This window comes from Cebus imitator, unplaced genomic scaffold (genome assembly GCF_001604975.1).
Source record: "Cebus imitator isolate Cc_AM_T3 unplaced genomic scaffold, Cebus_imitator-1.0 Scaffold42, whole genome shotgun sequence".
Classification (NCBI taxonomy): Eukaryota; Metazoa; Chordata; class Mammalia; order Primates; family Cebidae; genus Cebus; species Cebus imitator.
The window spans coordinates 12299296-12324054 of NW_016107357.1; the positions used below are offsets into that span (position 1 = coordinate 12299296).

General features: G+C 41.3%; 2 protein-coding genes across 5 annotated transcripts; one reads left to right on the forward strand and one right to left on the reverse strand.

Moving 5' to 3' along the window:
• Positions 1-759: 759 nt before the first annotated feature.
• On the reverse strand, positions 760-5842 carry EXOC8 (exocyst complex component 8). Its single transcript, XM_017526529.2, has one exon. It carries the CDS (start codon positions 5720-5722, stop codon positions 3539-3541), a length of 2184 nt encoding a protein of 727 aa, XP_017382018.1. The 5' UTR covers positions 5723-5842; the 3' UTR covers positions 760-3538.
• On the forward strand, positions 5075-21795 carry SPRTN (SprT-like N-terminal domain). Of its 4 annotated transcripts, XM_017526533.2 has the most exons (6): positions 5075-6581; positions 7643-7742; positions 15107-15235; positions 18852-19119; positions 19969-20023; positions 20141-20211. In XM_017526533.2, exons 1-6 carry the CDS (start codon positions 6361-6363, stop codon positions 20142-20144), a joined length of 777 nt encoding a protein of 258 aa, XP_017382022.1. In that variant the 5' UTR covers positions 5075-6360; the 3' UTR covers positions 20145-20211. The 4 variants fall into 4 exon arrangements, with proteins under 4 accessions (XP_017382022.1, XP_017382019.1, XP_017382020.1 ...); XM_017526530.2 differs by lacking the exon at positions 19969-20023 and having other exon boundaries at positions 5851-6581; positions 20141-21775; XM_017526531.1 differs by lacking the exons at positions 15107-15235; positions 19969-20023 and having other exon boundaries at positions 5909-6581; positions 20141-21795.
• The last annotated feature ends 2964 nt before the right edge of the window (positions 21796-24759 follow it).

Genomic DNA, 24759 nt, shown 5'->3' on the forward strand with positions numbered 1-24759 from the left:
AAAAAAAAAAAAAAAAAAAGAAGTTGCAGTACTGATACTAACACATTTTCCTACAAATGTCCTGTGTGGCCCATGAAAAAGGGAAGTGCCTCATCAAGACTACAGCAGATTTTCTAGGCTTGAATAATGTAGTCCTGGCTGGGTGCTGTGGCTCACGCCTGTAATCCCAGCACTTTGGGAGGCTGAGGTGGACGGATCGCCTGAAGTCAGCTGTTCGAGACCAGCTTGGCCAACATGGTGAAACCCCATCTCTACTAAAAATACAGAAATTAGCTTGGCATGATGGCGGGCGCCTGTAATCCCAGCTACTCAGGAGGCTGAGACAGGAGAATCGCTTGAACCTGGGAGGCAGAGATTGTAATGAGCCAAGATTGCGCCACTGCACTCCACCTTGGGCAACAGTGCAAGACTCCATCTCAAAAAAAAAAAAGGTTGAGTCTTGTCATTTAGATCCTAGGTCTTGTGGCCTACATTTTCTTTCTTTAGAGACATGCAGATGGCATAAACTCTACTTTTTTAGAATAAATTCACATTTTGTACCTTTGAAATTTTCCATTCAAGGGAATCCTAAAAAATTGAGATCTGATTTCTTCACAGTTCTGATGGTAAGCAGAACACTTACTTAATTTAGCAACAGCTTCCTGTCTTCCCCACATAAATAAAACAAAAAACTAAGGTCTTCAAGGAGTATTTCAGTAACAAGAATATAAAAATATTGAATACCGACTAAAAAAGAGCAACAGATATAATATTGTAATATCATTTTTATCCAGTGTGAGGCAATTTTTAAGCTTTATTTTTATGAAACCTTTCAGATTCCCTCATATCACAGCACATCAATAAGCAATACGTTCATAGACTGATTTTTATAGTACATGTCATGTCCCAAATTCCCAATCCTAGGTAAGATATCAAGTTACAAAATACAAGTGCCAATAATTAAACTATAGGTAGTATATTAAACAACAGTGAGTTTTTAGCAATTATGTGAAATGAGGCTTTAATCAAAGAGACTTAATACCACTAGGTGTCTTTTTTCCCCCAAGAGTAATTAATTCAATCAAGCCCATGATTCCAAGCTCAAGTTACAAGTTTTATATGCTTAAAGCAAACAAGAAAAGACAATCAATGCTTAAGTGATACATTTTAGTATACATCATACTTCTGACAATCTCTCATCGCATTCAATTTTTAGAACTTGTCTCGGAGTCTAATGAAACAAAAGAATTACAGAAGAAAGCCCACTCCACTTTGAGGAACGTAACGTAATTGTTCTGTCTGGGTACAAAGGTACGTCACAACACTGGGGGTCTTTAGTCAACTTCCCATACTAATTGACTCATCAAAAGCATACTTCCTTCATCTACAACTGTAATTGGAACACACAGATTTTACCTGAAGAAAATCCTGTACTTCCAGTTTTAAAAAGCTGACAATTCTATGAAGAAGCAACCATTTAAATATCTAACTATACACATTTAAGTTTTCACAACTTCATGCCTTATGAGGAATTTTGATTTCAGAAATATCATTTCAGAGACTTAGCATCATATATTTATAAGTTTCATACAGTATAGTATTAGAAACTGTAAATGGCACAGAATAATCATAATTATCACAAAATTTTAACAATTTCCAGTGATATTAAAAAGACAAATTATAACTGTCTTTGCTCAGCTAAGATATCCAGTTACGGTTATAACTTTTGAAAATGCTAAAGTTAGGTGAAAAAAATTAGTCAAAGAAAATCTGTAAATCTGATACTTTCCAATCTTTTAAATGTGCATAGCTAAGGAGAAAATAAACGGGTTTATCTGCACATGAATAATTAAGTCAATGAGTTTTACAACCCTGAGCCGCTTTGGCAGCTATTTTAGGTTTCATCACATAATTTTCACAGTCTTAGTACCACCATTTTCATTTAGATAAAAGAAATGACCTTTCGAGAAATCATGGGCATCAAATATGGTGCTTATGGACAAGAATCACCACTAGAAGCTAGACACAAAATGGATCATAGCAAGCAATTTCTCTCATAGTGTAAGGAACGTTGTAGAATACACAAGAGAAGCAACAGTTTAGAAACCTTGAGAAGCTCACATTTCTTTAGTTATTCTGTTTTACTAAACAATTTGAAGTAAGCATTATATTCATGTTTAAAAACAAAGCAAGGAAAATTTAAAAAATGAAACAAGAAAAATGCAGCATGGAACATTTTAGGAGTCACAGAAGGTTCTCTTCTTCCCTTTGTTTTGGGCATATTGTCTCACCTGTTTTCACTTTGTTACAAAAAGAAACAAAACCAAACCTCTGCTCAGAGTAGTCATAGCACAATGGGATTTGCTTGTTTTTCTAATTTCCCATCCATCTAGACCCTGAAATCTAAATAAATATTTCAGTGAAAACTTTTTTTTTTTCTATTTGCATGAAGTCTGAGCCACCATATACTCTAACCTGAAGGGGGGAAGATGGGACAGCTGTATCTTATACTGAAGCGGTGGCAGCTAAAACCTGGCAGCTGCTGCCAGATTTTCCAATGTGTCCTTCTTATTATTTTTTAATGTGAGAAAGACAAAAGCTACAGCTGGAAACTCACACGATTTAGAAATATGTTGAAAAATGTTATTATAGTCCTTAGGATTTCCAAGTAAATGCTCCCAGATCAAGTATTACAAAGCTGCTAATTAGCAACTGAAAATTAGCCATTCAAATTATACCAGAAATATTTGCTGAATTGTTTTTATGAAAGCTTCCTCTTGGAGTCTGAAGCTTTCATCAGAGTATCTGAATCCACACACCAGCTAATTTCAAGAAAGAATTATGTTGACTAAAACCCTAAAACCAGTTCCAACTCATCTTTTTCCCAAATAGTCCAACGTTTTGAAGAGAAATATACGAGGCAGGGTGTTTTATACGGCACTGTACCCTTTAGGAAACCTAACATTTGAGTGAACTGGGAAACTTTTCACAACATACTTAAACTCTATGTATTTACAGATACTATGACTCTGCTGTATAATATATATTGTGGGGAAAAAAAGAAGAAGAAAAAAAACAGCCTGGGCAACATGGGGAAACCCCATCTCTACAAAAAATACAGAAATTAGCTGGGTATGGTGGTGCCTGCCTGTTTCCAGCTACATGGGAAGCTGAGGTGGGAGGACTGCTTGGGCCCGGGAGGTCAAGGCTGCAGTGAGTCGGGACCTTACAGTGAGATCCTGTCTCTTAAAAAAAAAAAAAAAAAGGTGTTTTATCAAAGGATAAAACTTAAATGCTATAGTGTATAGTGTGACCATAATTTTGGAGGAGAATTAGCATAATTCAAAAGGATAGCTAGCATATGTTTCAATAATTCCAGTATTTTTGCTATTTGGGTTTAACTTCTTTTCCTCTTTTGATTTTGTATTTCTAAGAGGGCACTTTTTATTTTCAAGTTGTGTTTAAAACTATAAAGAGTATGCTAATACAACTTAATATAAATATAAATAATATATAAGCTTTCTCTATATATATATGTACATATAAACAGACCCAAGCATTAGACCACTGATGTTGTACTTTCAGGATTCACACGAATAAGCCTAGATGCATTCCTCAGATCTTGGAGTTGCTTGGCAGGTTTCCCCACACCTTCTTCAAACCTTTTCTCCACGACAGGGAGGACTGTTTCATATAAAAAGGATGCATTCTGCCTGATAAAAGCTTTCTTCTCTGGATCCTGCTCACATCGAAGACTATAATCCACATGCTGAACAGCAACCAGAATGATTTCCACCAGGCTCTCCAAAAGTACCATGTGCAGCTCTGGGAAATACAGCTTCAGGGCCTCTTCCAAAAAGCCCATGGTCTGTTTGGTGAAAGCAACCACTGTGTAACTTAAGTTCACCCAGCAGTCATCCCCTGTGTACTGCTCAAAGTTACTTACCCCGCAACTTTTCATCTCTTCTTTGAGCTTACCCAGGGCTTCTGGCGTCATCAAGTTCATCTTCCTCCACATCTCTTCAGAGTTGCGATGTTTAGTGGCTTCAATGATGATTTCTTTGTAACTGTGCAAGGCCCCTTGGATGTCTTTCACCAGAAGGGCGTGGATGATGAAGGTGAGGTCTAGTCCGATATCACCCAGTTGCTGGCAATGCTCCTTAGCCACTTTTACACACTCAGCTGCTGTAGAGAGGCTCTCCTTACTATCAAACACCTGCTTGCTAAAAGCATCCACAAACATGCCCATGGCTGATCTTGCCCAGACCACAAAAGCCGAATAGCAGCCACTGTCAGTGCCTGCAAAATCAATCTCAAATTCTTTTGCAGTCTCAAGAAGGCTAGTAAAGAAGACATGGCACAGCTTATGAATATAGAGTAAAGTGGCACCTTCAATGCGAAGCTGACGAATTGCAGTATGAACAGCGGCTGCCCTGTTTCTCAAAAATAGCTCACAGGCCTTCGTGCACTGGCCCAGCCGGATCAGTTGAGAAACTGCTCTGCGGGTAGCCTTGGGACCACCTCTCAGTGAACGATCTGGGGAGAGTTCGAAAACTAGCACCTCAGTGAGTTGTCGAACTCTCTCATCCACTTTGGCCCTTAGTTCTTTTACAGGAGGTGGGCTAGGCTTATCTTCCAGGTAATGGTTCAATTTATCTAGGAGGTCGACCGCCCCTTCAAAGTCTCTCTGGGCAATACAGACATCCAGGTCTTCAGGTAACTCCTGGATCCACTCCATGGAGAGGTCCACCTTCTCTTCCTCTACCTCAGGAACAGCTGGTTCTTCTTCTTCGTCATCCTCAAATGGGTTAGTGGCCTTGGAAGTCACTTGGGGTGGCCCTCGAAGGGCTGCTGCCTCCTCCTGCTCCCTTCGCCTTTTCTCACTTAGGGCTCTCTTGGTCTCCTCCAGTACTTCCAGCCACTCTCGTTTGATTTTAGCATTTTCGGCCTGGAAAATACGGCTCTCAGGGAACATAAGCAGCTTGAACATGTCCTTCATGGGTGGGTTGTCCTTGACATTGACTACGGCCAAACCATCCAGGGAATAGAGCGCGTCGTAGCGATACATCCCCCGCCGCTGCGGTAGCCAGGTAGCCACCAACAAACAATCGTTCATGAGAAAGCCGTGCACCCGCTGCAGTTGGGCCATGTGGTCCGCATCGTATTCCACTAGGTCCCCGTTGTACACCAGGTACTGTCCCGGCGTCTCCAGCAGGTGCCTGCAGCCTTCCACCTTCTCAAGCAGGGTGGTGAGAGTGCGCTGCTTTCCTTCCTCGCCTGGACCGGAGCCGTCGCGGGAGGCACCCCCGGGGGAGGGGAAGAAGCCAGCCTGGCCTCGGAGGTGGTCTCGGCCCCCCGCCCCACCGACTCCCTCCTCCCCGCCAGAGGCAGAGGCGGCGGCGGCCCCGGCGGCCGCGGCTGCAGGCAGCAATGTAAGCGGGATGCTCTCCAGGCTGCTCTTCTGCTCGGTCAGCAGGTGGCTGAGCTGGTACATCTCGCTCTCCAGGTAGGAGATCTCGCGGGCCGTCTCTATGAACTGCCGGTAGTTCTGGTAGACGTTGCGCTTCAAATTCTGCGCCGTCTCCTCCGCCAGCGCCTGGATGCGCTGCCGGTGCTCCTGGAGATCCCGGTCCCCATCCGACTGCTGCGAGAGCTGCTTCACGTACAGCCGCGCCTCAAAACCACCCGACTCCAGCTGCCGACGCAGGCGGCTGGCCCCACTGTCTGACATCGTCATCGCCATTTCCTTCCAGGTCTCAGGCACTTACTGTCACTATCGGCGCCGCAATAGCGGCGGCGGTCTAGACCCACCCAAGACCAGCGGAGCACTAGGGCTGAGGAAGCAGGATGGGAACAAGACGACTACGCCTGCGCCGGGTCTGAGCGTCAGACGCTGCGCCTGCGCAAGGGGCCGAGCGCAGACTGCGGCTGCGTAGGACTGCCATCGGTTAAGGCGCATGCGCAAGAGGAGCTATTGCGGAAGTGAGGGGAGAGGCCGATCGAAACTTGGATAGTGCGCATGAACAGAGCGTGACGTTGAGGTTTGAAATAACTGGCAAAGAGTAAAGGCTGGAACTAGCTTCCTGAAAGCTTCCTAGGGCCCGAGCCTTGGGAGCCCAGGGTCTGCGCCCACTAGGAGGTGTCATGCCCACTGCTCTTTTTAAAGCCCTAGAATCTTGGCGTCGGCGTTTAGGGTAAGCTCCGTTTTGGTTCACGTTCTCGTTCTCAAGCGGGTTTCCGCGGACTCTCGCGAGATTAGCCGTCCCGAGAGCCGGTGTTTCCTAGGAGCTAGTCCTGGTCCTCTGCGAGGCGGCGTGGTGTCGCGGCCTAATTCGGGAGCCAGCTTGACGCCGGCGGACCCCGCCTGGGATCTTGGCAGAGATGGATGATGACCTGATGTTGGCACTGCGGCTTCAGGAGGAGTGGAACTTGCAGGTCACGGAGCATGATCAGACCCAGGAGCCCCTGTCGCTGGTGGACGCGTCGTGGGAATTGGTGGACCCCACGCCGGACTTGCAGGCCCTGTTTGTTCAGTTTAACGACCAGTTCTTCTGGGGCCAGCTGGGGGCCGTCGAGGTGAAGTGGAGCATGCGAATGACCCTGTGAGTTCCGAGCCCGCTGGGGAAAGAGGCGGGACTAGCAGCTCTCCTGCAGCCCCCGGCCCTGGGCTTCTTTCCTTTCTCTGTCCGACCGTCCCAGGGGGCGTTAAATGAGGGGGTCTGGTTTTGGACCTGGCGGTTCCTGTCTTGGCGTGTTTCTCCCGCTCAAACAATAAGAAAGCTATGTAGACCATACCGCCACGGTTGGACTCGGACATAATGAGAAATGAGATTATTTGAATCTCACTAAACTTGCAAATGACAAGTTTCTGATTTGCCTTATGATTGTGCTCTAGGAGCCAGAAGGGAGAAGCAACCAAATCTGCCCCTAAGAAAGTGCTGAGGATGCAGAGTAATCTCCAAAGGATGTGTGCTGTCCTCTTCTATTCTCGTTAGGAACCCACTTTAGTGAAGTGGGGATCTCCAGTGATGCTTTTAAAAGGATTCTTTTTCTACACGCTAAATTTGAAAAAAATCCCTATTTGAAATAATAATCTACTCCTGCACGTGAACAGAGTTAAGATACGGCTGTATACCAGCATGCTTGTTTTTGAGTTGATAGAAAACCTACAATGAAACAAATTAAGATATGCCATTAAATTGTGTGTAAAGTACAAACCTCCTTTGTATAGGCGTCTGTTATAATTTTGGAGATGTGCTACTGGAAATCTTGTTAATAACACCAAACTAATTTGTCGGAAGGAGACTGGGAGTAGCAGAATGAGATTGTCTTTGAGCTGTTGCAGCCCTGCTAGGGCAAGGGAAGCTGCAGTTGGGCCATGTGGTCCACATCGTATTCCACTGGGTCCCCGCTGTATGCGATACTGTTCTGGTGTCTCCAGCAGGTGCCTGCAGCCTTCCACCTTCTCAAGCAGGGTGGTGAGAATGTGCTACTGAGGGTTTTAACTAATTGGGTGAAATGCAAATATTTGCTATCAAGGGGGGTTGCTTTCAAGAAAGGCATCTGCCAGTTGAGTTTTCTTAGTATGAGCTGCCCAAGAATGTGTTAAGGACTTGCATATATTTGGTCAATGTAACACATTTTTATGGTGGTTGTTTTCTAGGTGTGCTGGGATATGCAGCTATGAAGGGAAGGGTGGAATGTGTTCCATCCGCCTGAGCGAACCCCTTTTAAAATTGAGACCAAGAAAGGATCTTGTAGAGGTATTCTTCATGTAAACTTGCTTCCTAGTTCAGTAATTTACAAATGCTTTTCATTGATTTAGAGTGCTGTGAATTAGCCTGTATGTGTTTAAAAAAAAAACAAAAACGCTTTGCCCTCGGTGCAAACTTGAATTAGGGGGCAGATAATGGACACTTTATGTTTTTGTATAGTACTTCATAGTAACAAAAAAAAAAAAGACTCCCAGATATATTATCTGTTTTGATTTTACAACAGCCCTGTTTATGTTCATGTGTTGCTGCTTTCATTTTTATGAGTAAAGAAATCAGCGTTCAGAGAGGTTAAGTAACTGGCCTAAATTACATGTTTAGAAGCAGAGAAAATATGATCCACATCTTCCTGTTGAGAAAAACAAACTGATTCTCCTCAGTTGGGCTGCCACACTGCTGTGCTCTCAGGACGCCTAGCTGAGCTGGCAGCAGAAACCAATATGAGGGCACGCTTTATATATATCTACAGCTGGTGCTTACTTCTGCTAGCAAATTGGAGCAGTGGGAGCTGAGGCAGGAGGACCTCTTGAACCTGGGAGGTGGAGGTTGCAGTGAGCCAAGACCACGCCATTGCAATCCAGCCTGGGCAACAAGAGCAAAACTCCATCCCCCTAAAAAGAAATATCTATACAAAAGAGCACAGGGTGGTAGAGTTTCTCAGCACGGGGTGGGAAACATGTTAAAACATGCTTGGAGATGAGAGATGCCGTTTTGTTTTGTTTTGTTTTAAGATGGAGTCTCACTCTGTCACCCAGTCTGGAGTGCACTGACACAGTCTCGGCTCACTGGAACCTCTGCCTCCGGGGCTTTAAGCAATTCTCTCTGCTCAGCCTCCCCAAGTAGCTGGGATTACAGGCACCCTCCACCATGCCTGGCTAATTTCTGTGTTTTTAGTAGAGATGGGATTTCGCCATGTTAGCCAGGCCGGCCTTGAACTCCTGACCTCAGGTGATCCACCCACCTTGGCCTGCCTCCCAGAGTGCTGGGATTACAGGTGTGAGCCACCGCTGCCCGGCCTTGGATGCTGTTTTTAAGAATAATGAAAGGCAATGGGTTACATAACAGTGTGAATATACTCACCACTGAACTGTAAACATAAAAATGGGTAAGATGGTGAATTTTGTTAATGTGTTTCTTACCACTATTTGTTTAAAGAATAGCTACTAAATGTAAAATCATACAGTAGAAATACTTGATTAATGAAAAAGAACAAAGCTCAGATGATGTAAAGAGAAAGGTGGGTGTAAAGAAAATATCAATAATTAAATGTATATGGACTAAACACTCCGTTGAAGACATGGAATGGCATGGTAGATTAAAAGAGACATGCTTACAGTAAAGACACACTTATTTTAAGTTTAAAAGGATGGGGAGAAGTATATCATCCAAACACTTAACAGCAGAAAACTATTGTGGCTATATAGGTTGAGTATTCCTTATCCAAAGTGTCAGATTTCAGATGTTTTTTAAAAATTGGAATATTTGCATTATACTTACTGGTTGAACTTCCCTAATCCAAAAATCCCAAATCTGAAATAGCTTTAATGAGCATTTCCTTGGAACATAACCTTTAAGCATCTTGTAAGTGCTCAAATAGTTTTGGATTTTGGAGCATTTCAGATTTTGGATTGTCAAATGAGAGATGTTCAACTAGTATTAGTATCAGACTAAAGACTTCAAGGGAAGAAGTTTTACTAGAAGAAAATTGGGATATTTTATAACAATAAAATAACCTATTAAACAACAATACATAATGACCCTAAAAGTAATAACATAGCTTTAAATTTTATGCGGCATAAATTAGCAGAAGCAAAAAGAATCTACTATGGGGGGGGCTCACGCCTGTAATCCCAGCACTTTGGGAGGCTGAGGTTGGCGGATCAGTTGAGGCCAGGAGTTAGAGACCAGCCTGAGCAACATGGTGAAACCTCGTCTCTACTAAAAATACAAAAATTAGGCCGGGCGCGGTGGCTCAAGCCTGTAATCCCAGCACTTTGGGAGGCCGAGGCGGGTGGATCACGAGGTCAAGAGATCGAGACCATCCTGGTCAACATGGTGAAACCCCGTCTCTACTAAAAATACAAAAAATTAGCTGGGCATGGTGGCGCGTGCCTGTAATCCCAGCTACTCAGGAGGCTGAGGCAGGAGAATTGCCTGAACCCAGGAGACGGAGGTTGCGGTGAGCCGAGATCGCGCCATTGCACTCCAGCCTGGGTAACAAGAGTGAAACTCCGTCTCAAAAAAAAAAAAAAAATTAGCCGGGTGTGGTGACACACACCTGTAGTTCCACCTACTCAGGACACTGACGCACAAGAATCACCCTTGAGCCCAGGAGGCAGTGGTTACAGTGAGCCAAGATCACACCACAGCATTCCTGTCTCACTACAGCCTCAACCTCCCAGGCCCAAGCAATCCCCCTGCCTCAGTCTCGCAACGTGCTGGGCTTACAGGTGTCCACCACCTTGCCCAGCCTCATACTTGCAGAATGTTAACACAACCTTTTTAGTAACCTAATGAATAAGCAGAAAAAAATAGTACACATTTTTAAAAGCTGAACAGCATGATTAACCAAATCAGACTTACAAGGAGCCCTAATTGGAAGAGTTGCTTAAAGAATACTTATTGGGTAAATGATTACATAAACACATGCATAAATGTTTTTAACTAGTGGATGAGAAGAGAATGGGGAATGTATAATGGTATCAAGTGAGCATTTCCTGTTGGCAGAAAGTTACAAAACAACATTTTTGTCAGTGATGGACCCCATATATAACAGTTGTCCCATAAGAGTATAAGACCATATTTTTATTATTTTAAAATTTTTATTTATTCTTTGAGATGGAGTTTTGCTCTTGTTGCCCAGGCTGGAGTACACCCGCCTCCACTCCCGGTTGCAAATGATCCTCCTACCTCAGCCTCCCAAGTAGCTGGGATTACAGGTGCCTGCCACGATGCCCTGGTGATTTTTGTGTTTTTAGTGGGGGGGGGGGGGTTTCCCTATGTTGCCAGGCTGGTCTCAAACTCCTGACCTCAGGTGATCTGCCCACCTTGGCCTGGGATTATAGGCATGAGCCACCATGCCTGGCCAAGACCATATTTTTATTGTACCTTTTCTCTTTTTTATATTTAGTTGCACAAATACTTACCATTGTGTTGCACTGCCTACAGCATTCAGTATAGTAACATGCTGTACAGGTTTGTTGCCTGGGAGCAGAGGCTATACCCTGTAGCCTAGGTGTATAGTTAGGCTATACCATCTGGGTTTGTGTAAGTACACTCTTAAGATGTTTGCACAATGACAAAATGGCCTAACAATGGATTTTTCAGAACATGCCCTTGTCAAGTGATTTAGCAACTGTAGTTAACTAAATCATAATGAAGGGGGTTCAGAAAAGGAACAGATATTATCTGGTTGAGGCGGTCAAGAAAAGCTTTATAACTGTACATTTTATTACTACCATCACCACTCCTACTGCTTACTATCAAGCACCTATTGTGTGTGAGACTTTGGACTAAATTAACGTAGCCTTTACCACAGCCCTACAAAATTAGGATCTCCCATTTTAGGGAGGAGGAGTCACTTGTAACCTGTCCCAGGCCTCATGCATATGATTGTGGGTTTAGGTTCTAGTTTCTCTGACTTTTAAGGCTCTTGTCTGTCCCCTTTACAATCCAGCTCATACTACTGTTGATTAAAATGCGGAGAGGTGAGCCTTAAAGGTTAAACTGTACCTTGACAAGCAGAGATAATACAGGAGGCCACCCTTGGCAGAAAGAGTGGGAATAATATGAACAAAAGTGAGATCAGACAACGAGGGGCATGTTTAGGACTAGAAGTAGTTCATTTTGACTGGATAGAACAGTAATGGGAAACAGAGGTGTTTTGGGACTGTGTTCTATATATCCTTGAATTGAGACTAAATGTGGAAAATGATAGATATAAAAAAAATGTTCAGTACCATTTTGGGGATGTTTTTAATGTTTAATTAAATTGAACCAAAAATCAGGAACCTAAATTTGTTTCTCTTTTATAAGAATAGTTCTTTATCATTACTCTAATTTAGAATGTTGAGAAACTTTTGAAATACCTTTCTTGAGTTTGAGTCTTCTTCATTGAGTGGCATTTACTTGAAAAATAAAGTTCTGGCTGGGTGCAGTGGCTCATGCATGCAATCCCAGGTAAAGACAGATGGATTACGTGAGCCCAAGAGTTGGAGACCTATCTGGGCAAGATAGTGAGACCCTGTCTCAACAAAAAAATTGAAAAAATATTAGCCAGGTGTGGTGGCACGCACCTGCAATCCCAACTACTCTGGGATCACTTGATCCCAGAAATTTGAGGCTGCAGTGAAATGTAATCATGCCACTGCACTCCAGTCTGGGTAACAAAGTGAGACCCCATCTCTGAGAAATAATTAGATAAATAAATAAAGTTCCTTTTAAGAGATACAGTTGATAATTTTTAGAGGGATATATGAATGACCAAGTTAAAATGTTTGACTCTCTCATTTTTCTGTTCAGCATAATTTTATAAGACTAAAATTCATTAATGACAGTCTAGTTCTTCTGATGGAAATTCTTTTTTAAAAAAATTTTGGAGAATCATGAAAAAGGTATGTCTTTGAAGATCTTTCTGATTTTTGCTTAAAAAATTATTTGTATTTTTTAGAGCAAAAACCCCAGCAACCTTAAATGCTTTTGTTAATTTTGCACAGAAACTTGTGCATCCTTGGTGTGGAATGGGCAGTAGGTTTTAGTGTTTGTTTTAAAGTTTTCATAATTTCTGAATCAAAACTCAAAAACTGTAGAAAGCTGTATACAAAGACGTCTTGTTCAATCTCCTCCTCCATCTTGAACTCCCGATTTGCTGTAGGAACTGTTAGTTTCTTTTTACTTTTTCATTTTTCTGTTTTGCAAATATTTCTATACATTTTTATTCCTTCTCCCCACCACAAAATTTTTCTTGCGCAATCTTCTGTACTTTTTCTTTTTCTTTTTCTTTTTCTTTTTCTTTTTTTTGAGATGTGAGATGAAGTTTCGCTCTTGTTGCCCAGGCTGGAGTGCAGTCACCTCGGCTCACTGCAACCTCTGCCTCCCGGGTTCAAGAGATTCTCCTGCCTCAGTCTCGTTAGTAGCTGGGATTATAGGCGCCTGCCACCACGCCCAGCTAATTTTTGTATATTTAGTAGAGACGAGGTTTTACCATGTTCACCAGGCTGGTCTTGAATTCCTGACCTCAGATGATCCACCCACCCCAGCCTCCCAAAATGCTTGGATTACAGGCGTGAGCCACCACGCCCGGCCCCCTGTCTTTTACATTAATATACTCTGTAGCTTTTTCCAAACCTATTTCACATAGATCCTTCTCATTCTTTTTTAAGGCTGCATAGAATTCCATTATGTGGATGTACAAAACACTGGAGTTATTTCTAATCTTTTGTATTATAAGCAGTGTCATAGGGAATACCCCTTGTACATATGACCTTGCATGCCAATGTAGGTGTTGCTGCCTTAAATGCATTTGTAATTTCGATAGATGCTACCAAAAGGAGAATTGCACTTCTACCAGCAGTATATGGGAATGTTTATTTTCCCTTTGCTTTATTAATGGTGTCACATTTTACGAGTTTTACCAATCCTGATAAGCCGTACTGTCCTAGTGTAGTGTTGGGTTTTTGTGGGTTTTTGTTTTGTTTTTTGAGACAAGGTCTTGCTGGGTTGCCCAGGCTGGAGGCAATCATAGCTCACTGCAACCTTGAATTCCTGGCCTCAAGAGATCCTCCTGTCTCAGCCTCCTGAGTAGCTAGGACTGCAGGTTCACACCATCACACCTAGCTAATTGTTTTATTTTATTTTTGCAGGGATAAGGTCTCACTATGTTGACCCAGGCTGGTTTTCAACTCCTGGCCTCAAGCAGTCCTCCCACCTCAGCCTCCCAAAGGGCTGGAATTACAGGCATGAACCACCACGCCTGACCATCCTAGTGTAGTATTAATTTGCATTTCTCTTTTTATAAATGAAGTTGGGCATTTTTTTTTTCATTTGTTTATGGGTCATTTATACTTCTGTGAATTCCGTAATCTTTGCCCATTTTGAAATTGGGCTTTCATTTCCCTGTTGACATTAGGACCTCTTTGTATATTAGGAATAGCCTATGATATGAGTTATACATATGTTTTTTTAAGTTTATCTTTTTACTTATGGGGTTTTTTTCCTATAGGATTTTAATGTTTTGCCGGGGCGCAGTGGCTCATGCCTGTAATCCCAGCACTTTGGGAGGCTGAGACGGGCAGATAACTTGAGGTCAGGAGCTCAGGACCAGCTTGGCCAACATGGCCAAACCTCATCTCTGCTAAAATACAAAAATTAGCTGGGCATGGTGGCAGGCGTCAGTAGTCCCAGCTACTCAGGAGGCTGAGGCATGAGAATCGCTTGAACCCTGGAGGCAGAGGTTGTAGTGAGCCAAAATTGAGCTACTGCACTGTAGCCTGGGCAACAGAGTCAGACCCTGTCTCAAAAGAAAAAAAGAATTTTTAGTTTTTATGTAGTTCAATTCATTGATTTTTCTGGATGTTGATTTGTAGTTAAAAAGGCCTTCTTAGAACAGGGAGTTCTTAACCTGTGATTTTCAGAGCTTCAAATATTATACAAATTTGGATACCCCTTCTCTGAAATGCCTGGGACTACAAGTGTTTTGGATTTCAGATTTATTTGGATTTTGGAATACTTGTGTTATGCTTACAGGTGGAGCATCCCAAATCTGAAAATCCGCAATGCTCCAACGCGCATTTTCTTTGAGTGTCGTGTTGGTGCTCAAAATGTTTCTGAATTTTGGATTTTCAGCATTGGGATGCTCAACTCTTATGCAATGTTTTGTGAATGTGTGCTTACATGATTTTTATAAAATGAGGTGGGTTTTTTGTTGATGTTTTATTTTTGTGAGACAGGGTCTCATTCCTTACCCAGGCTGGAGTGCAGTAGCATGATCATAATTCACTGTAGCCTCAACTCCCCAGGCTCAGAGGATCTACCCACCTCAGCCTCCTGAGTAGCTGGGAGTATTGGCATGCACCACCACACCCAGCTAATTTTTGTATTTTTTGGTAGAGACAGGGTTTCGCCATCTTGCCCAGGCTGGTCTCAAACTCCTGGGCTCAAGCAATCCTCCCACCTTTACCTCCCAAAGTGTGGGGATTACAGGCGTGAGTCACTGTACCCAGCCTAGAATGAGTTTTATCAGTTCTGAAGGAACCCTGTGATACAAAAAAGGTAAGACTCCAGATAGAATAAGAAAATGTATATTTTCTGATGTGTCATACAAATTCTGAAAATAATTTGATTATTTTATGTTCCAGACCCTCCTGCATGAAATGATACATGCCTATTTATTTGTCACTAATAATGATAAAGACCGAGAAGGGCATGGTCCAGAGTTTTGTAAACATATGCATCGAATCAACAGAATGACTGGAGCCAATATAACGGTATATAAGGCCATATATATTTATGATATTTAGTAGTTGTTTATTCAATAACTCCTGAGATTTAATTAAAAGTAGAGAACTAGGTACAAAGAAATATCTTTGAGGATTTTCCACAGCGAACAAGAGACTTAGACAAGCGAATTGGCTTGTCTGGGACCACATGGTCGAATGGCAGCAGAGCCAGTGATATCCCCAGGCCGCTGACCTTTCTGGGTCAGTGGTTAATTCAGGTCTGCAGTACCTCCCTTCTGGACTCATCTGACCTGTTACCTTTGTTTCCTTGTTATTGTCTTCTTTAGTTCATCCTGTATCCTGCTACCATTGCAGATGTCGTGCCTTCTCAGAATTCTGCTTTGATTAATATCTCTGCATGGCATTGTAGGAGGTGGCAAAGCCTGAAGTTCAAAAAGCTGGAAGCATTAGGCTACTTGGATTCAAATCCTGGCTCCACCAGTTATTAACTTTAACTTTTCTATGCCTCATTTTACTCCCATGGCAAATGAGAGTAACAACAGTACCTATCTATTGGATCCTTGTGAGGAGAAAGGATTACAGGCAAAAGTACTTCAAAACATTTTAGCCCAGTTTGAGCACTAACTAAACATTAATTGTTTTAATCATTATTGTATTCATTTTGTGAAATAACCCCGTTCCTTTTTTACTGCCTCCAACTCTGTTGCCTCTGTCCTAAAGCTCTGCTTTATGTCTGAATGCTCATCGTTCCAGTGGCATCTCATTTCTCCATCTTTTGAATCCTCAGCAGATATTTAAGCTTTTATAATTTTTAATTCTACTTTCATACTTTTGAATACATAGTAGCTCTTGCCCATCTTTATAATACATCTGTATAAGGTATATAATGTACTCTTCTTATATGGGCTTAACAAATATGAATTGAATATTAATAGAATAGATTACATTCTGTCTTATGTTTGGGTATTTCTTTCCTTTAAAAGGCCACAAAATCCAGTGTGATAGAAAATGAACAGTGCTTAACCTCCATGTTTTGTTTTGTTTTGTTTTGAGATAGGGTCTTGTTTTTTTGCCTAGAGTGGTTGCAGTGGTATAATCATAGCCCACTGCAGATTCAACCTCTTGGGCTCAAGTGATCCTCCTGCCTCGGCCTTCTGAGTAGTGGAGGCTACAAGTGGGTGCCACTATGCCAGGCTATTTAAAAAAAAAAAATTTTTTTTTTAGAGACAAGGTCTCACCATGTTGCCCAGGCTGGTCTTGAACTCATGGGCTCAAGTGATCCTCCTATCTCAGCCTCCCAAAGTGGTGGGATTATAGGCATGAGCTGCCATGCCTGGCCTCTCCATACGTTATTATTTTCTAACTATTAGTTTTAATTTTCTAAAGACCTCATTTAATTATTAGCACGGTTACTTCAACATTAGGAAAGTGGCTTGCAGTCTTAAAAAAATCAGACATAAGGGCCAGGCATGGTTGCTCATGCCTGTAATCCCAGCACTTTGGAAGGCTGAGGCGGGTGGATCACAAGGTCAGGAGTTCAAGACCAGCCTGGCCAAGATGATGGAACCCCGTCTGTACTAAAAATACAAAAAAAAATTAGCTGGGTGTGGTGGCAGGTGCCTATAATCCCAGCTACTCGGGAGGCTAAGGCAGAGCACTGCTTGAACCCAGGAGGTGGAGGTTACATTGAGCATGCCACTGCACTGCAGCCTGGGCAACAGAGCGAGATTCAGTCTCAAAAAAAAAAAAAAATCAGATAAAATCCAGGTTAGCAAGATAATTATAGAGTTGCTTGTATAAAATACTTTTGCTTTCTTAACCAGAACTTACACTTTAAGCAAAGCCCTTATATACATCCCATTGTTCAGCTGGAAGAGGATCTGTTCTTTTGTCTTAGATATCTGTGTGTTTTTATTTAGGAGAGGTTTTATGGAGTGAACACCCCTTGCTTTTACAGGTTACATCCTGTTATAAGGAACTCCACAGGGTATCTACATTGTAGAATAATTTTATTTTAGTGATTATACTGTTAAAAGTCACATTCCCAAGCTGTAGGAGTTACAAGAATTTCAAGCAAAACAGATCTAGGCCGGGTGTGGTGGCTCACTCCTGTAATCCCAGCACTTTGGGAGGCCGAGATGGGAGGATTACTTGAGCCCAGGAGTTTGAGATCAGCCTGGGCACTATAGTGAGATCTTGTTTCCACAAAATTTTAAAAATTAGCCAAGCGTGGTAGCTTACACTTGTAGTCACAGTTACTCAGGAGGCTGAGGTGGGAGGATCACATGAGCCTGGGAGGTAGAGGTTGCAGTGAGCCAAGATCATGCCACCTCACTCCAGCCTGGGCAAACAGTGAATCCGTGTCACAAAACAAACAAAACATCCATTTCCCTGTCTTTTTTGGTAACGAATTAAAGTCAAGAGTTCTGAACGTAAAATAGTGTGGGGTTTCCCATGTTTCTTTGCCTTAAAACCTACGTCCTTCAGTCCCTTCTGCATCTAATATAATGTGCATCATTTGCATGCTTACCAAGTGGTAGAAATTTTTTGCTTAGGATGGAGAGATAGTGAATTTAACACTATCTGTAGAGTTATAGAAAAGCTTAGCATTCTTTCCCACAAGGGGAATTTATTAGAAAGCTAAATGTCTTTGGTAAAAAACCAAAATACCATATACAGATGCTTCTTACTCTTACAGAAATAGTAGTGTTCCAGTGAGAAGGCAGAAGAATAAGGTGGCCATAGTCATTTAGGAGTCGCTTTCAAATGGTGTTCTTTAGTCCTCAGTGCCACTGTGCTGAGAGGGCTGACCCTCTTTTCAGTCAGATCTTTTCTCTTACCTATTGTCTGCTTAGGTTCTAAACAGGATTTTTGTCTAGAGAGTGACAAAAAAAGGCATCCTACTTAGGACCTGAAAAGCACACTGAGAAATTTATTTGACTCAATGAATGGTGCTTTTCTGGCCGAGCACCTTACTGGTGCCAAAAGCACTATATTAGCCACTAGGGACACAGAAAATTTAAACATTCAGATCCTGGAGAACTTTTTAGTCTGGCAAGAGAAGTATTTATAAACAGATAAAATGGTACCACATAAGGCTTATTACGGAGACATAAGCAAAGAACTTTGAGAATGTAGAGAGCGAGCTTAGGAGAAGCTTCGTTGGGTAAGATACTAGTGTTGTTAGGCATTTATAGGGAATAGCTTAGTCCTTTAGAACCCTTTGCTATGGGTTACTTATAGGGAAAATTTCAATTTAGCAGTGGGAATGATTCTTATTTTAGTGTGGTATTACATAAACTCTTTATCCTAATTTTGTGATCATTTAAAAATGATTTCAAAAACTTTTAGTGTTCATGGAGATTTTCTGTGGTTTTGTTTTTAAAAGATTTCTTGTCTTCTAACCCCCCATGCATCTATGTTTACACAGTTTATGAAGTATTAACTGCTGCTGTTTCCCATTAAAATCGACTTTTGAACAGAAACTAAATATAGTTGCTTTCCCAAAATAGAAACTTTCAGAAAACTCTAGGAAACAGAAAGTTTTAAAAATTAAAAAAAAAAAAAAAAAGACTGTTTATGTACATTGTCGTCTTGCAGTTGCTAACTTGCTTATTGAATACTGAAAATTCTCTCCACTCAGGTGTACCATACTTTTCATGATGAGGTGGATGAGTATCGGCGACACTGGTGGCGCTGCAATGGGCCGTGCCAGCACCGGCCACCGTATTATGGCTATGTCAAGCGAGCTACTAACAGGGAACCCTCTGCTCATGACTATTGGTGGGCTGAGCACCAGAAAACCTGTGGAGGCACTTTCATAAAAATCAAGGAGCCAGAGAATTACTCAAAAAAAGGCAAAGGAAAGGCAAAAGTAGGCCAGCACCCAGTATCAGCCGCAGAGAATAAAGGTACCTTTGTATGTATTCTTCCACCTTTTCTGTGACTATAGCCACATTGTAAAGACAATACTGTCCTTCAGGAACTGGTATTAAGATAAGCTTAAGGATGGTTTCTGGTGTAGAAGTCTTCAGCTGTAGACTTAAGGAAAAAACCCCATTGTCCATGAAATGATGGTAGGAAAATATACTTTGCTCTATACAGAAGTAAGTAAAAGTAGGAATAGTTTCCACTGATATTTTTATTAACTTTTTCAGTTTCTTTTTATTCAAAGAAACAAAACTCAATCCCTGATCATATTTGAGGTAAAGTTCCTTTCCCTATCTTGACTCACTGAGTTATTAGGAAACAGAAGGCAAAAAGATTGTCAAAATAAAAACAATAATTTTCAAGTAACAATGCCCGGAATATGCATCCTAACTACACCCCTTCCTATCAGTTGGATTCTATCCAAGTGACTTCTATTGATGTATGTTCGTTAGAAGAATGGGAAAGTATTTGCCAGTACTTCATCTTCAAGATTTACCCTTTTCCTATGAAGTTCAGAGTTACTGAAGATGCTTCTTCCCGTGGGAAGTTGTTGATTTCATGTGGTAGAACCCAAGAACATAGGCTGTATTTCCCAAATCTTTAATTAAGTGAAGGAGCTGTAGATGAATTAATGTGGAAAGACTTGATCTTCATTTTTGTGAGTAGAGGAAGGATAAGAGTGAGGCAGCAGATTTTTCCCTCCTGGCATTACACGTAAAGGACACTAAGCAATTCTCAGGGTAAATGTTGCTTTGTTATTGGTCTTTGGCATGGTAAGATTCTTTATTTAAATATTCGAGAATTCGTTTTATCCTTTATATTCTCATCAGCATCAGAACTCCTAATTCTGAAGATTGCTCTTCTCCCATTAATAGGATTGCCTGGGTATAAGATAGTTAAAATATTATTTCTTCATTTTGAGAAAACTATACATTAATGTTTGTTACTGTATATCTATTGAGATGAGGCACTTATATAAAAATCTTACTTGCTTTTTTGCAGATAAACCCAACAGAGGTGAGGCCCAGCTAGTCATCCCTTTTAGTGGTAAAGGATATGTTCTAGGAGAAACAAGCAATTTACCTTCACCTGGGAAATTGATCACTTCACATGCCATTAATAAAACCCAAAATCTTTTAGATCACAACCATTCAGCAAATGCTGTAAGATCTAATTCTAAAATCAAGGTGAATTTTGAACAGAATGTTTCAAGTAAAAAAAATTCTCATCTAGTCTACCCTGCTCTTAACAGTCACCAAAATGTTCTAAGCAACTACTTTCCTAGATTATCAGTTGCCAGCCAAAAGGCTTTCAGAGGTGTGAATGGATCTCCAACGAAAAGTGTAACAGTTGGCAACATCCCTAAAAACTCAATCTCTTCTGGTTCTCAAAGAAGGGTTTCATCTTCTAAGATATCCCTAAGAAATTCTTCAAAAGCAATGGAATCAACGTCTGTGACTCTATCCCAGGATGTGAATGGGTCTGAAGGCACATTCTCAAATAAACGACCTAGGCTAGAGGATAAGACTGTTTTTGACAATTTTTTTATCAAGAAAGAGCAAATAGAAAGTAGGGGTAATGATCCAAAGTATAGTTCATGTCCTACAGCCACTCAGAATTCCAGCAGTTCATCCAGTCAGAGCAAAAGAGTTAATTGCCCAGTTTGTCAGAATGAAGTTTTGGAGTCTCAGATTAATGAACACTTGGACTGGTGCCTTGAAGGTGATTGCGTCAAAGTCAAAAGCTGAAGAAAGTCTTTGAAAAAGGTTGGAAAGTCTCAAGTACCACCTGTATTACCTCACTAATGTGCTGTGTTAGCCAGTCTGGAAGTCCTGGTTAATACTAAGATTTCTAGGTTATAATCTAGTTCACATAACCAATGCAGAATGTTCTATTTTATATATACATAGATAAGATTGTAATTTTAAGATGTTTTGTGTCTCAAGGTGCTATATTCACTCTTGCCTTACGTATACTGTAACCCAGGTGGTTCTGCCTGTCATGTGTAATTTTTAGATACTGTTGTTCTTTCTTGTTCTTAGGATTTTAAAATCTATTTATCTTTTTATTTGTATACTTCTAAAAATACCCATATGAGGAATTCTGTCAGGTATTTGGTTATGTTGACTGTTTCTTTATTAATAGCATTACAACTCATTCCCTGAGCTCATGTAAATCTTCATAGTGTCAAGACATACTGACCAAAACCACAATTTAGAATACAAAGTATATTGTTTTAGAGTATTCAAATTGTATTATTTATTATTTATTTTTTTTGCAAAATCTTAACAGGAACTATATTTTCTATATTTTAAAGAATTTTATTTGTCCTACTTTTACTAAATGGTGGCAACAGATTTTAAGTTAAAGAATATGGAATATAGTAAAATAAATGTCTTTTGAAATATTTTAGTAATAGCCACTATAAAATCTATAGGCCAAATTAATTATATTGGGTTTGTTTCCTCAAAATTTAGCAGAGTGGTTAAAATTCAGTGCCAATAAGTAACTGATACATACAGCATAAACATAACAAAGTTGCCTAGTTTATGTAACAGTGGAAAATTATCTGGAAATAGTATTTTGAACTTTAAGCCAAGTTTCAGCCATTATAATAAAAGGAATACCATTTGTGCATTTAAATTGATTTTTTTTTTTTTTTTTGAAAATTTCTTTTTCATGTTAATAGGGAAGGACAAAGATACCTTTATCAGTTTACTTTTTGTCTTGTGGTTGTAACATGCTGTTGGCATAGTCCTAACACCTTAGTTGTTCACAAATTTTCTTTTTTCTTCTTGCAATTTTTCTTCACTTCATTGTAACACAGGTGCACAAATCTTAAGTGCTCAGCTGGTTAAACTTTTACAGTGTTCACCTGTGTAACTATTACCCAGCTCAAGTTAGAGAATGCTTCCATTGCCACAGAAGGCTTCCTATAGGTGCCTGCTCCCCATGGATACCCGTGACCCTCACCACCTCCAGAGGTCCCCACTGTTTTCACCCCATCATCACAAGATTATTTTTGAACTTCATGAAGGAGGATATTTGTTGCTGTGTGTAGCAGGAGTTCATTTTCATTGCTCTTGCATTTGTATGAATATACTTGAATTTATTCATCCATTCTAATGTTAATGGCCATTTGAATTATTTCCAGTTTGGGGCTGCTAAGCATAATGCTGCTAAGAACATTCTTGTCTTTTCTGTTGGGTATATACACAGGAATGGAATTGCTGAGTCACTGGGTATATTTCTGTTTAGCTTTAGTGAATCCTGCCAGTTTACACTCCTACTAGCAATATATGAGACTTTCAGTTCACCATTCTTAACCCTGTTACCAACCCTTTTCATTTTAGACAGGTTGGATGTTCACAAGTTTTATTATTTCTTTTTTTAAAAATATATATATATTTTTTAAGACAGGGTTTCACCATGTTGGTCAGGCTATTCTTGAACTCCCAACCTCAGGTGATCTGCCCACCTTGGCCTCCAAAGTGCTTGGATTACAGGCATGAGCCACCACGCCCGGCAAGTTTTGATATTTCTTAAAACATTAAGTTAAAATTCAAATAAATAGAAATAGCTATTAAAATGTGTATTATGTTCAATATATACAGTTCTATTTTCACAGAGGATCATTTTCTTTAAATGAATGTAACAAATTATGTGTAATTAAATGCTTCCTAAGCCAAAACCACACAAGGTTCTGGGCTGTGAAGTAGCTAAGATGGTCCATGCCCTCCAGGAGCTTTACAGCCTAGTTGGGGAGTAAGACAGATGTACATTAATCTCCGTAGAGTTTGCTAAGTGCTACAACAAGGGTTTTTGCTGGGTGCTGTGGGAAAACGGTAGGAAGGACAATTAGCTCAGTCCAGAACTTCAGGGGATGTTTCTTGGAGGAGACAGCATCCAAAGTTGAATCATGTGGAGTGAGTCAAGTTAGCCTGGTTAATGAAGGGTGGGAAGATCCTTGCAAAGGGAAAAAGGAACACAAAGGCATGGAAATAGACCAGCATGTTCCAAGGGAAGTGTATGCTATTCCAAGTGAATAAAGTGTGGGGAGCAAAATGGCCGAAGCAGAGATGGCAGATAGGACAGACCTAGCTAAGTAGTACCAGTTTGAGGCCAGGGACCTTACATTCCTCACTTTATGTCTGTTTGTTTGATACCTGCTGATAAGCATCTCTTAATTCAGGTGGGGCTTGGAAAGGCTTATAAGCTGGTCGAAACAGGTTGAGAAGTGGTTCCGATGCATTTTTCTGGAGACAGCATAGATGGGGGAAGGGTAATGGCAGGGATGGAGAGAAAAGTTTTTGAGAAACAGTAAAGTCAGGAGTTGGTGTCAGGTTTTAGGGAATGATGGAAACAGTTGAGAAAATGGAACTCAATTTGAAATTAAGCCTTTACTACATCTGTTAAACACTTGAGAAAATTTGTACCCTAAGAATACTGATATTTCCTCAAATCTGTCATTCATACTAGAGACAGTTTTGTTTCTATTTAGATTTTTCCTTTTAAAGCAAACTTCCCACCTTAAAAGCAGAGCTGGTAATTCTGGCTCAACCCTTAAATGCTATCACCTTATTGTGGGGACATGGGGGTCTAGATTTTAATTCTATAAAACAGTGGGTTTTGGGGGGTTTTGCTTTGTTTTTTTGAGACAGTCTCGCTCTGTTGCCCAGGCTGGAGTGCAGTGATGCATTCTCAGCTCACTGCAACCTCTGCCTCCTGAATTGAGGCAATTCTCCTGCCTCAGCCTCCCAAGTAGCTGGGATTACAGGTGAGTGCCACCATGCCTGGCTAACTTTTGTATTTTTAGGAGAGATGGGGTTTCACCCTGTTGGCCAGGCTGGTGTCGAACTCCAGACCCAAGTGATCTGACCCCCTTGGCCTCCCAAAGTGCTGGGATTACAGGCATAAGCCATTGTGCCTGGCCAATACAATGTTTTTTAAAGTTAGGGTTATATGTTACCTAGCCAAAGTAATTTTTACTTTAGAAAATTGTGCTGGACGCAGTGGCTTGCACCTGTAATCCCAATACTTTGGGAGGCCGAGGTGGGTGGATCACCTGAGGTCAGGAGTTCGAGATCAGCATGGCCAACATGGTGAAGCCCTGTCTATTAAAAACACAAAAATTAGGGAGAGGGATCCAAGATGGCTGAATAGGAACAGCTCTGGAGTGCAGTTCCCAGCGAGAACAATGCAGAGGTTGAGTGAACACCGCATTTCCAAACGCGTTACTACTGTCCACACATAGGGAGATTCCTGGGCTGAAGAGTGCCACGAGTTTTCAGCACGGCTGTTTCAGCCAGCATAGTGGGTCTCTGCACAAAAACTCACACAAAAGCACACAAATCTGGGTGGCCGTTTCAACTGGTGCCTGGAATGCCTGGGAGACAGAGCTGCCCATTCAACTGAAAAAAAGTGGGCTGAAACAGGGAGCCGGGTGATCTGGCTCGGCGGGTCCCACCCCCACAAAGACCAGCAATCCGAAACCCTCTGGATTGAGAGTTTCACAGCAAGTGCAGCTGGACCTGAGACGGTCCAGCTCTGTTGGGAGAAGGGTGTCCACCAATACCAAGGCAGTCCGCCACTACTAAGGCAGTCCGCCATTACAGAGGCAG

Coding starts and splice junctions, on each gene's coding strand:
- EXOC8 (XM_017526529.2), bottom strand. CDS start 5,722: ATGGCGATGACGATGTCAGACAGTGGGGCCAGCCGCCTGCGTCGGCAG.
- SPRTN (XM_017526530.2), top strand. CDS start 6,361: ATGGATGATGACCTGATGTTGGCACTGCGGCTTCAGGAGGAGTGGAAC. Junction 7,743..15,106: donor CAAGAAAGGATCTTGTAGAG/GTATTCTTCATG, acceptor TTTATGTTCCAG/ACCCTCCTGCATGAAATGAT. Junction 19,120..20,140: donor ATCAGCCGCAGAGAATAAAG/GTACCTTTGTAT, acceptor GCTTTTTTGCAG/ATAAACCCAACAGAGGTGAG.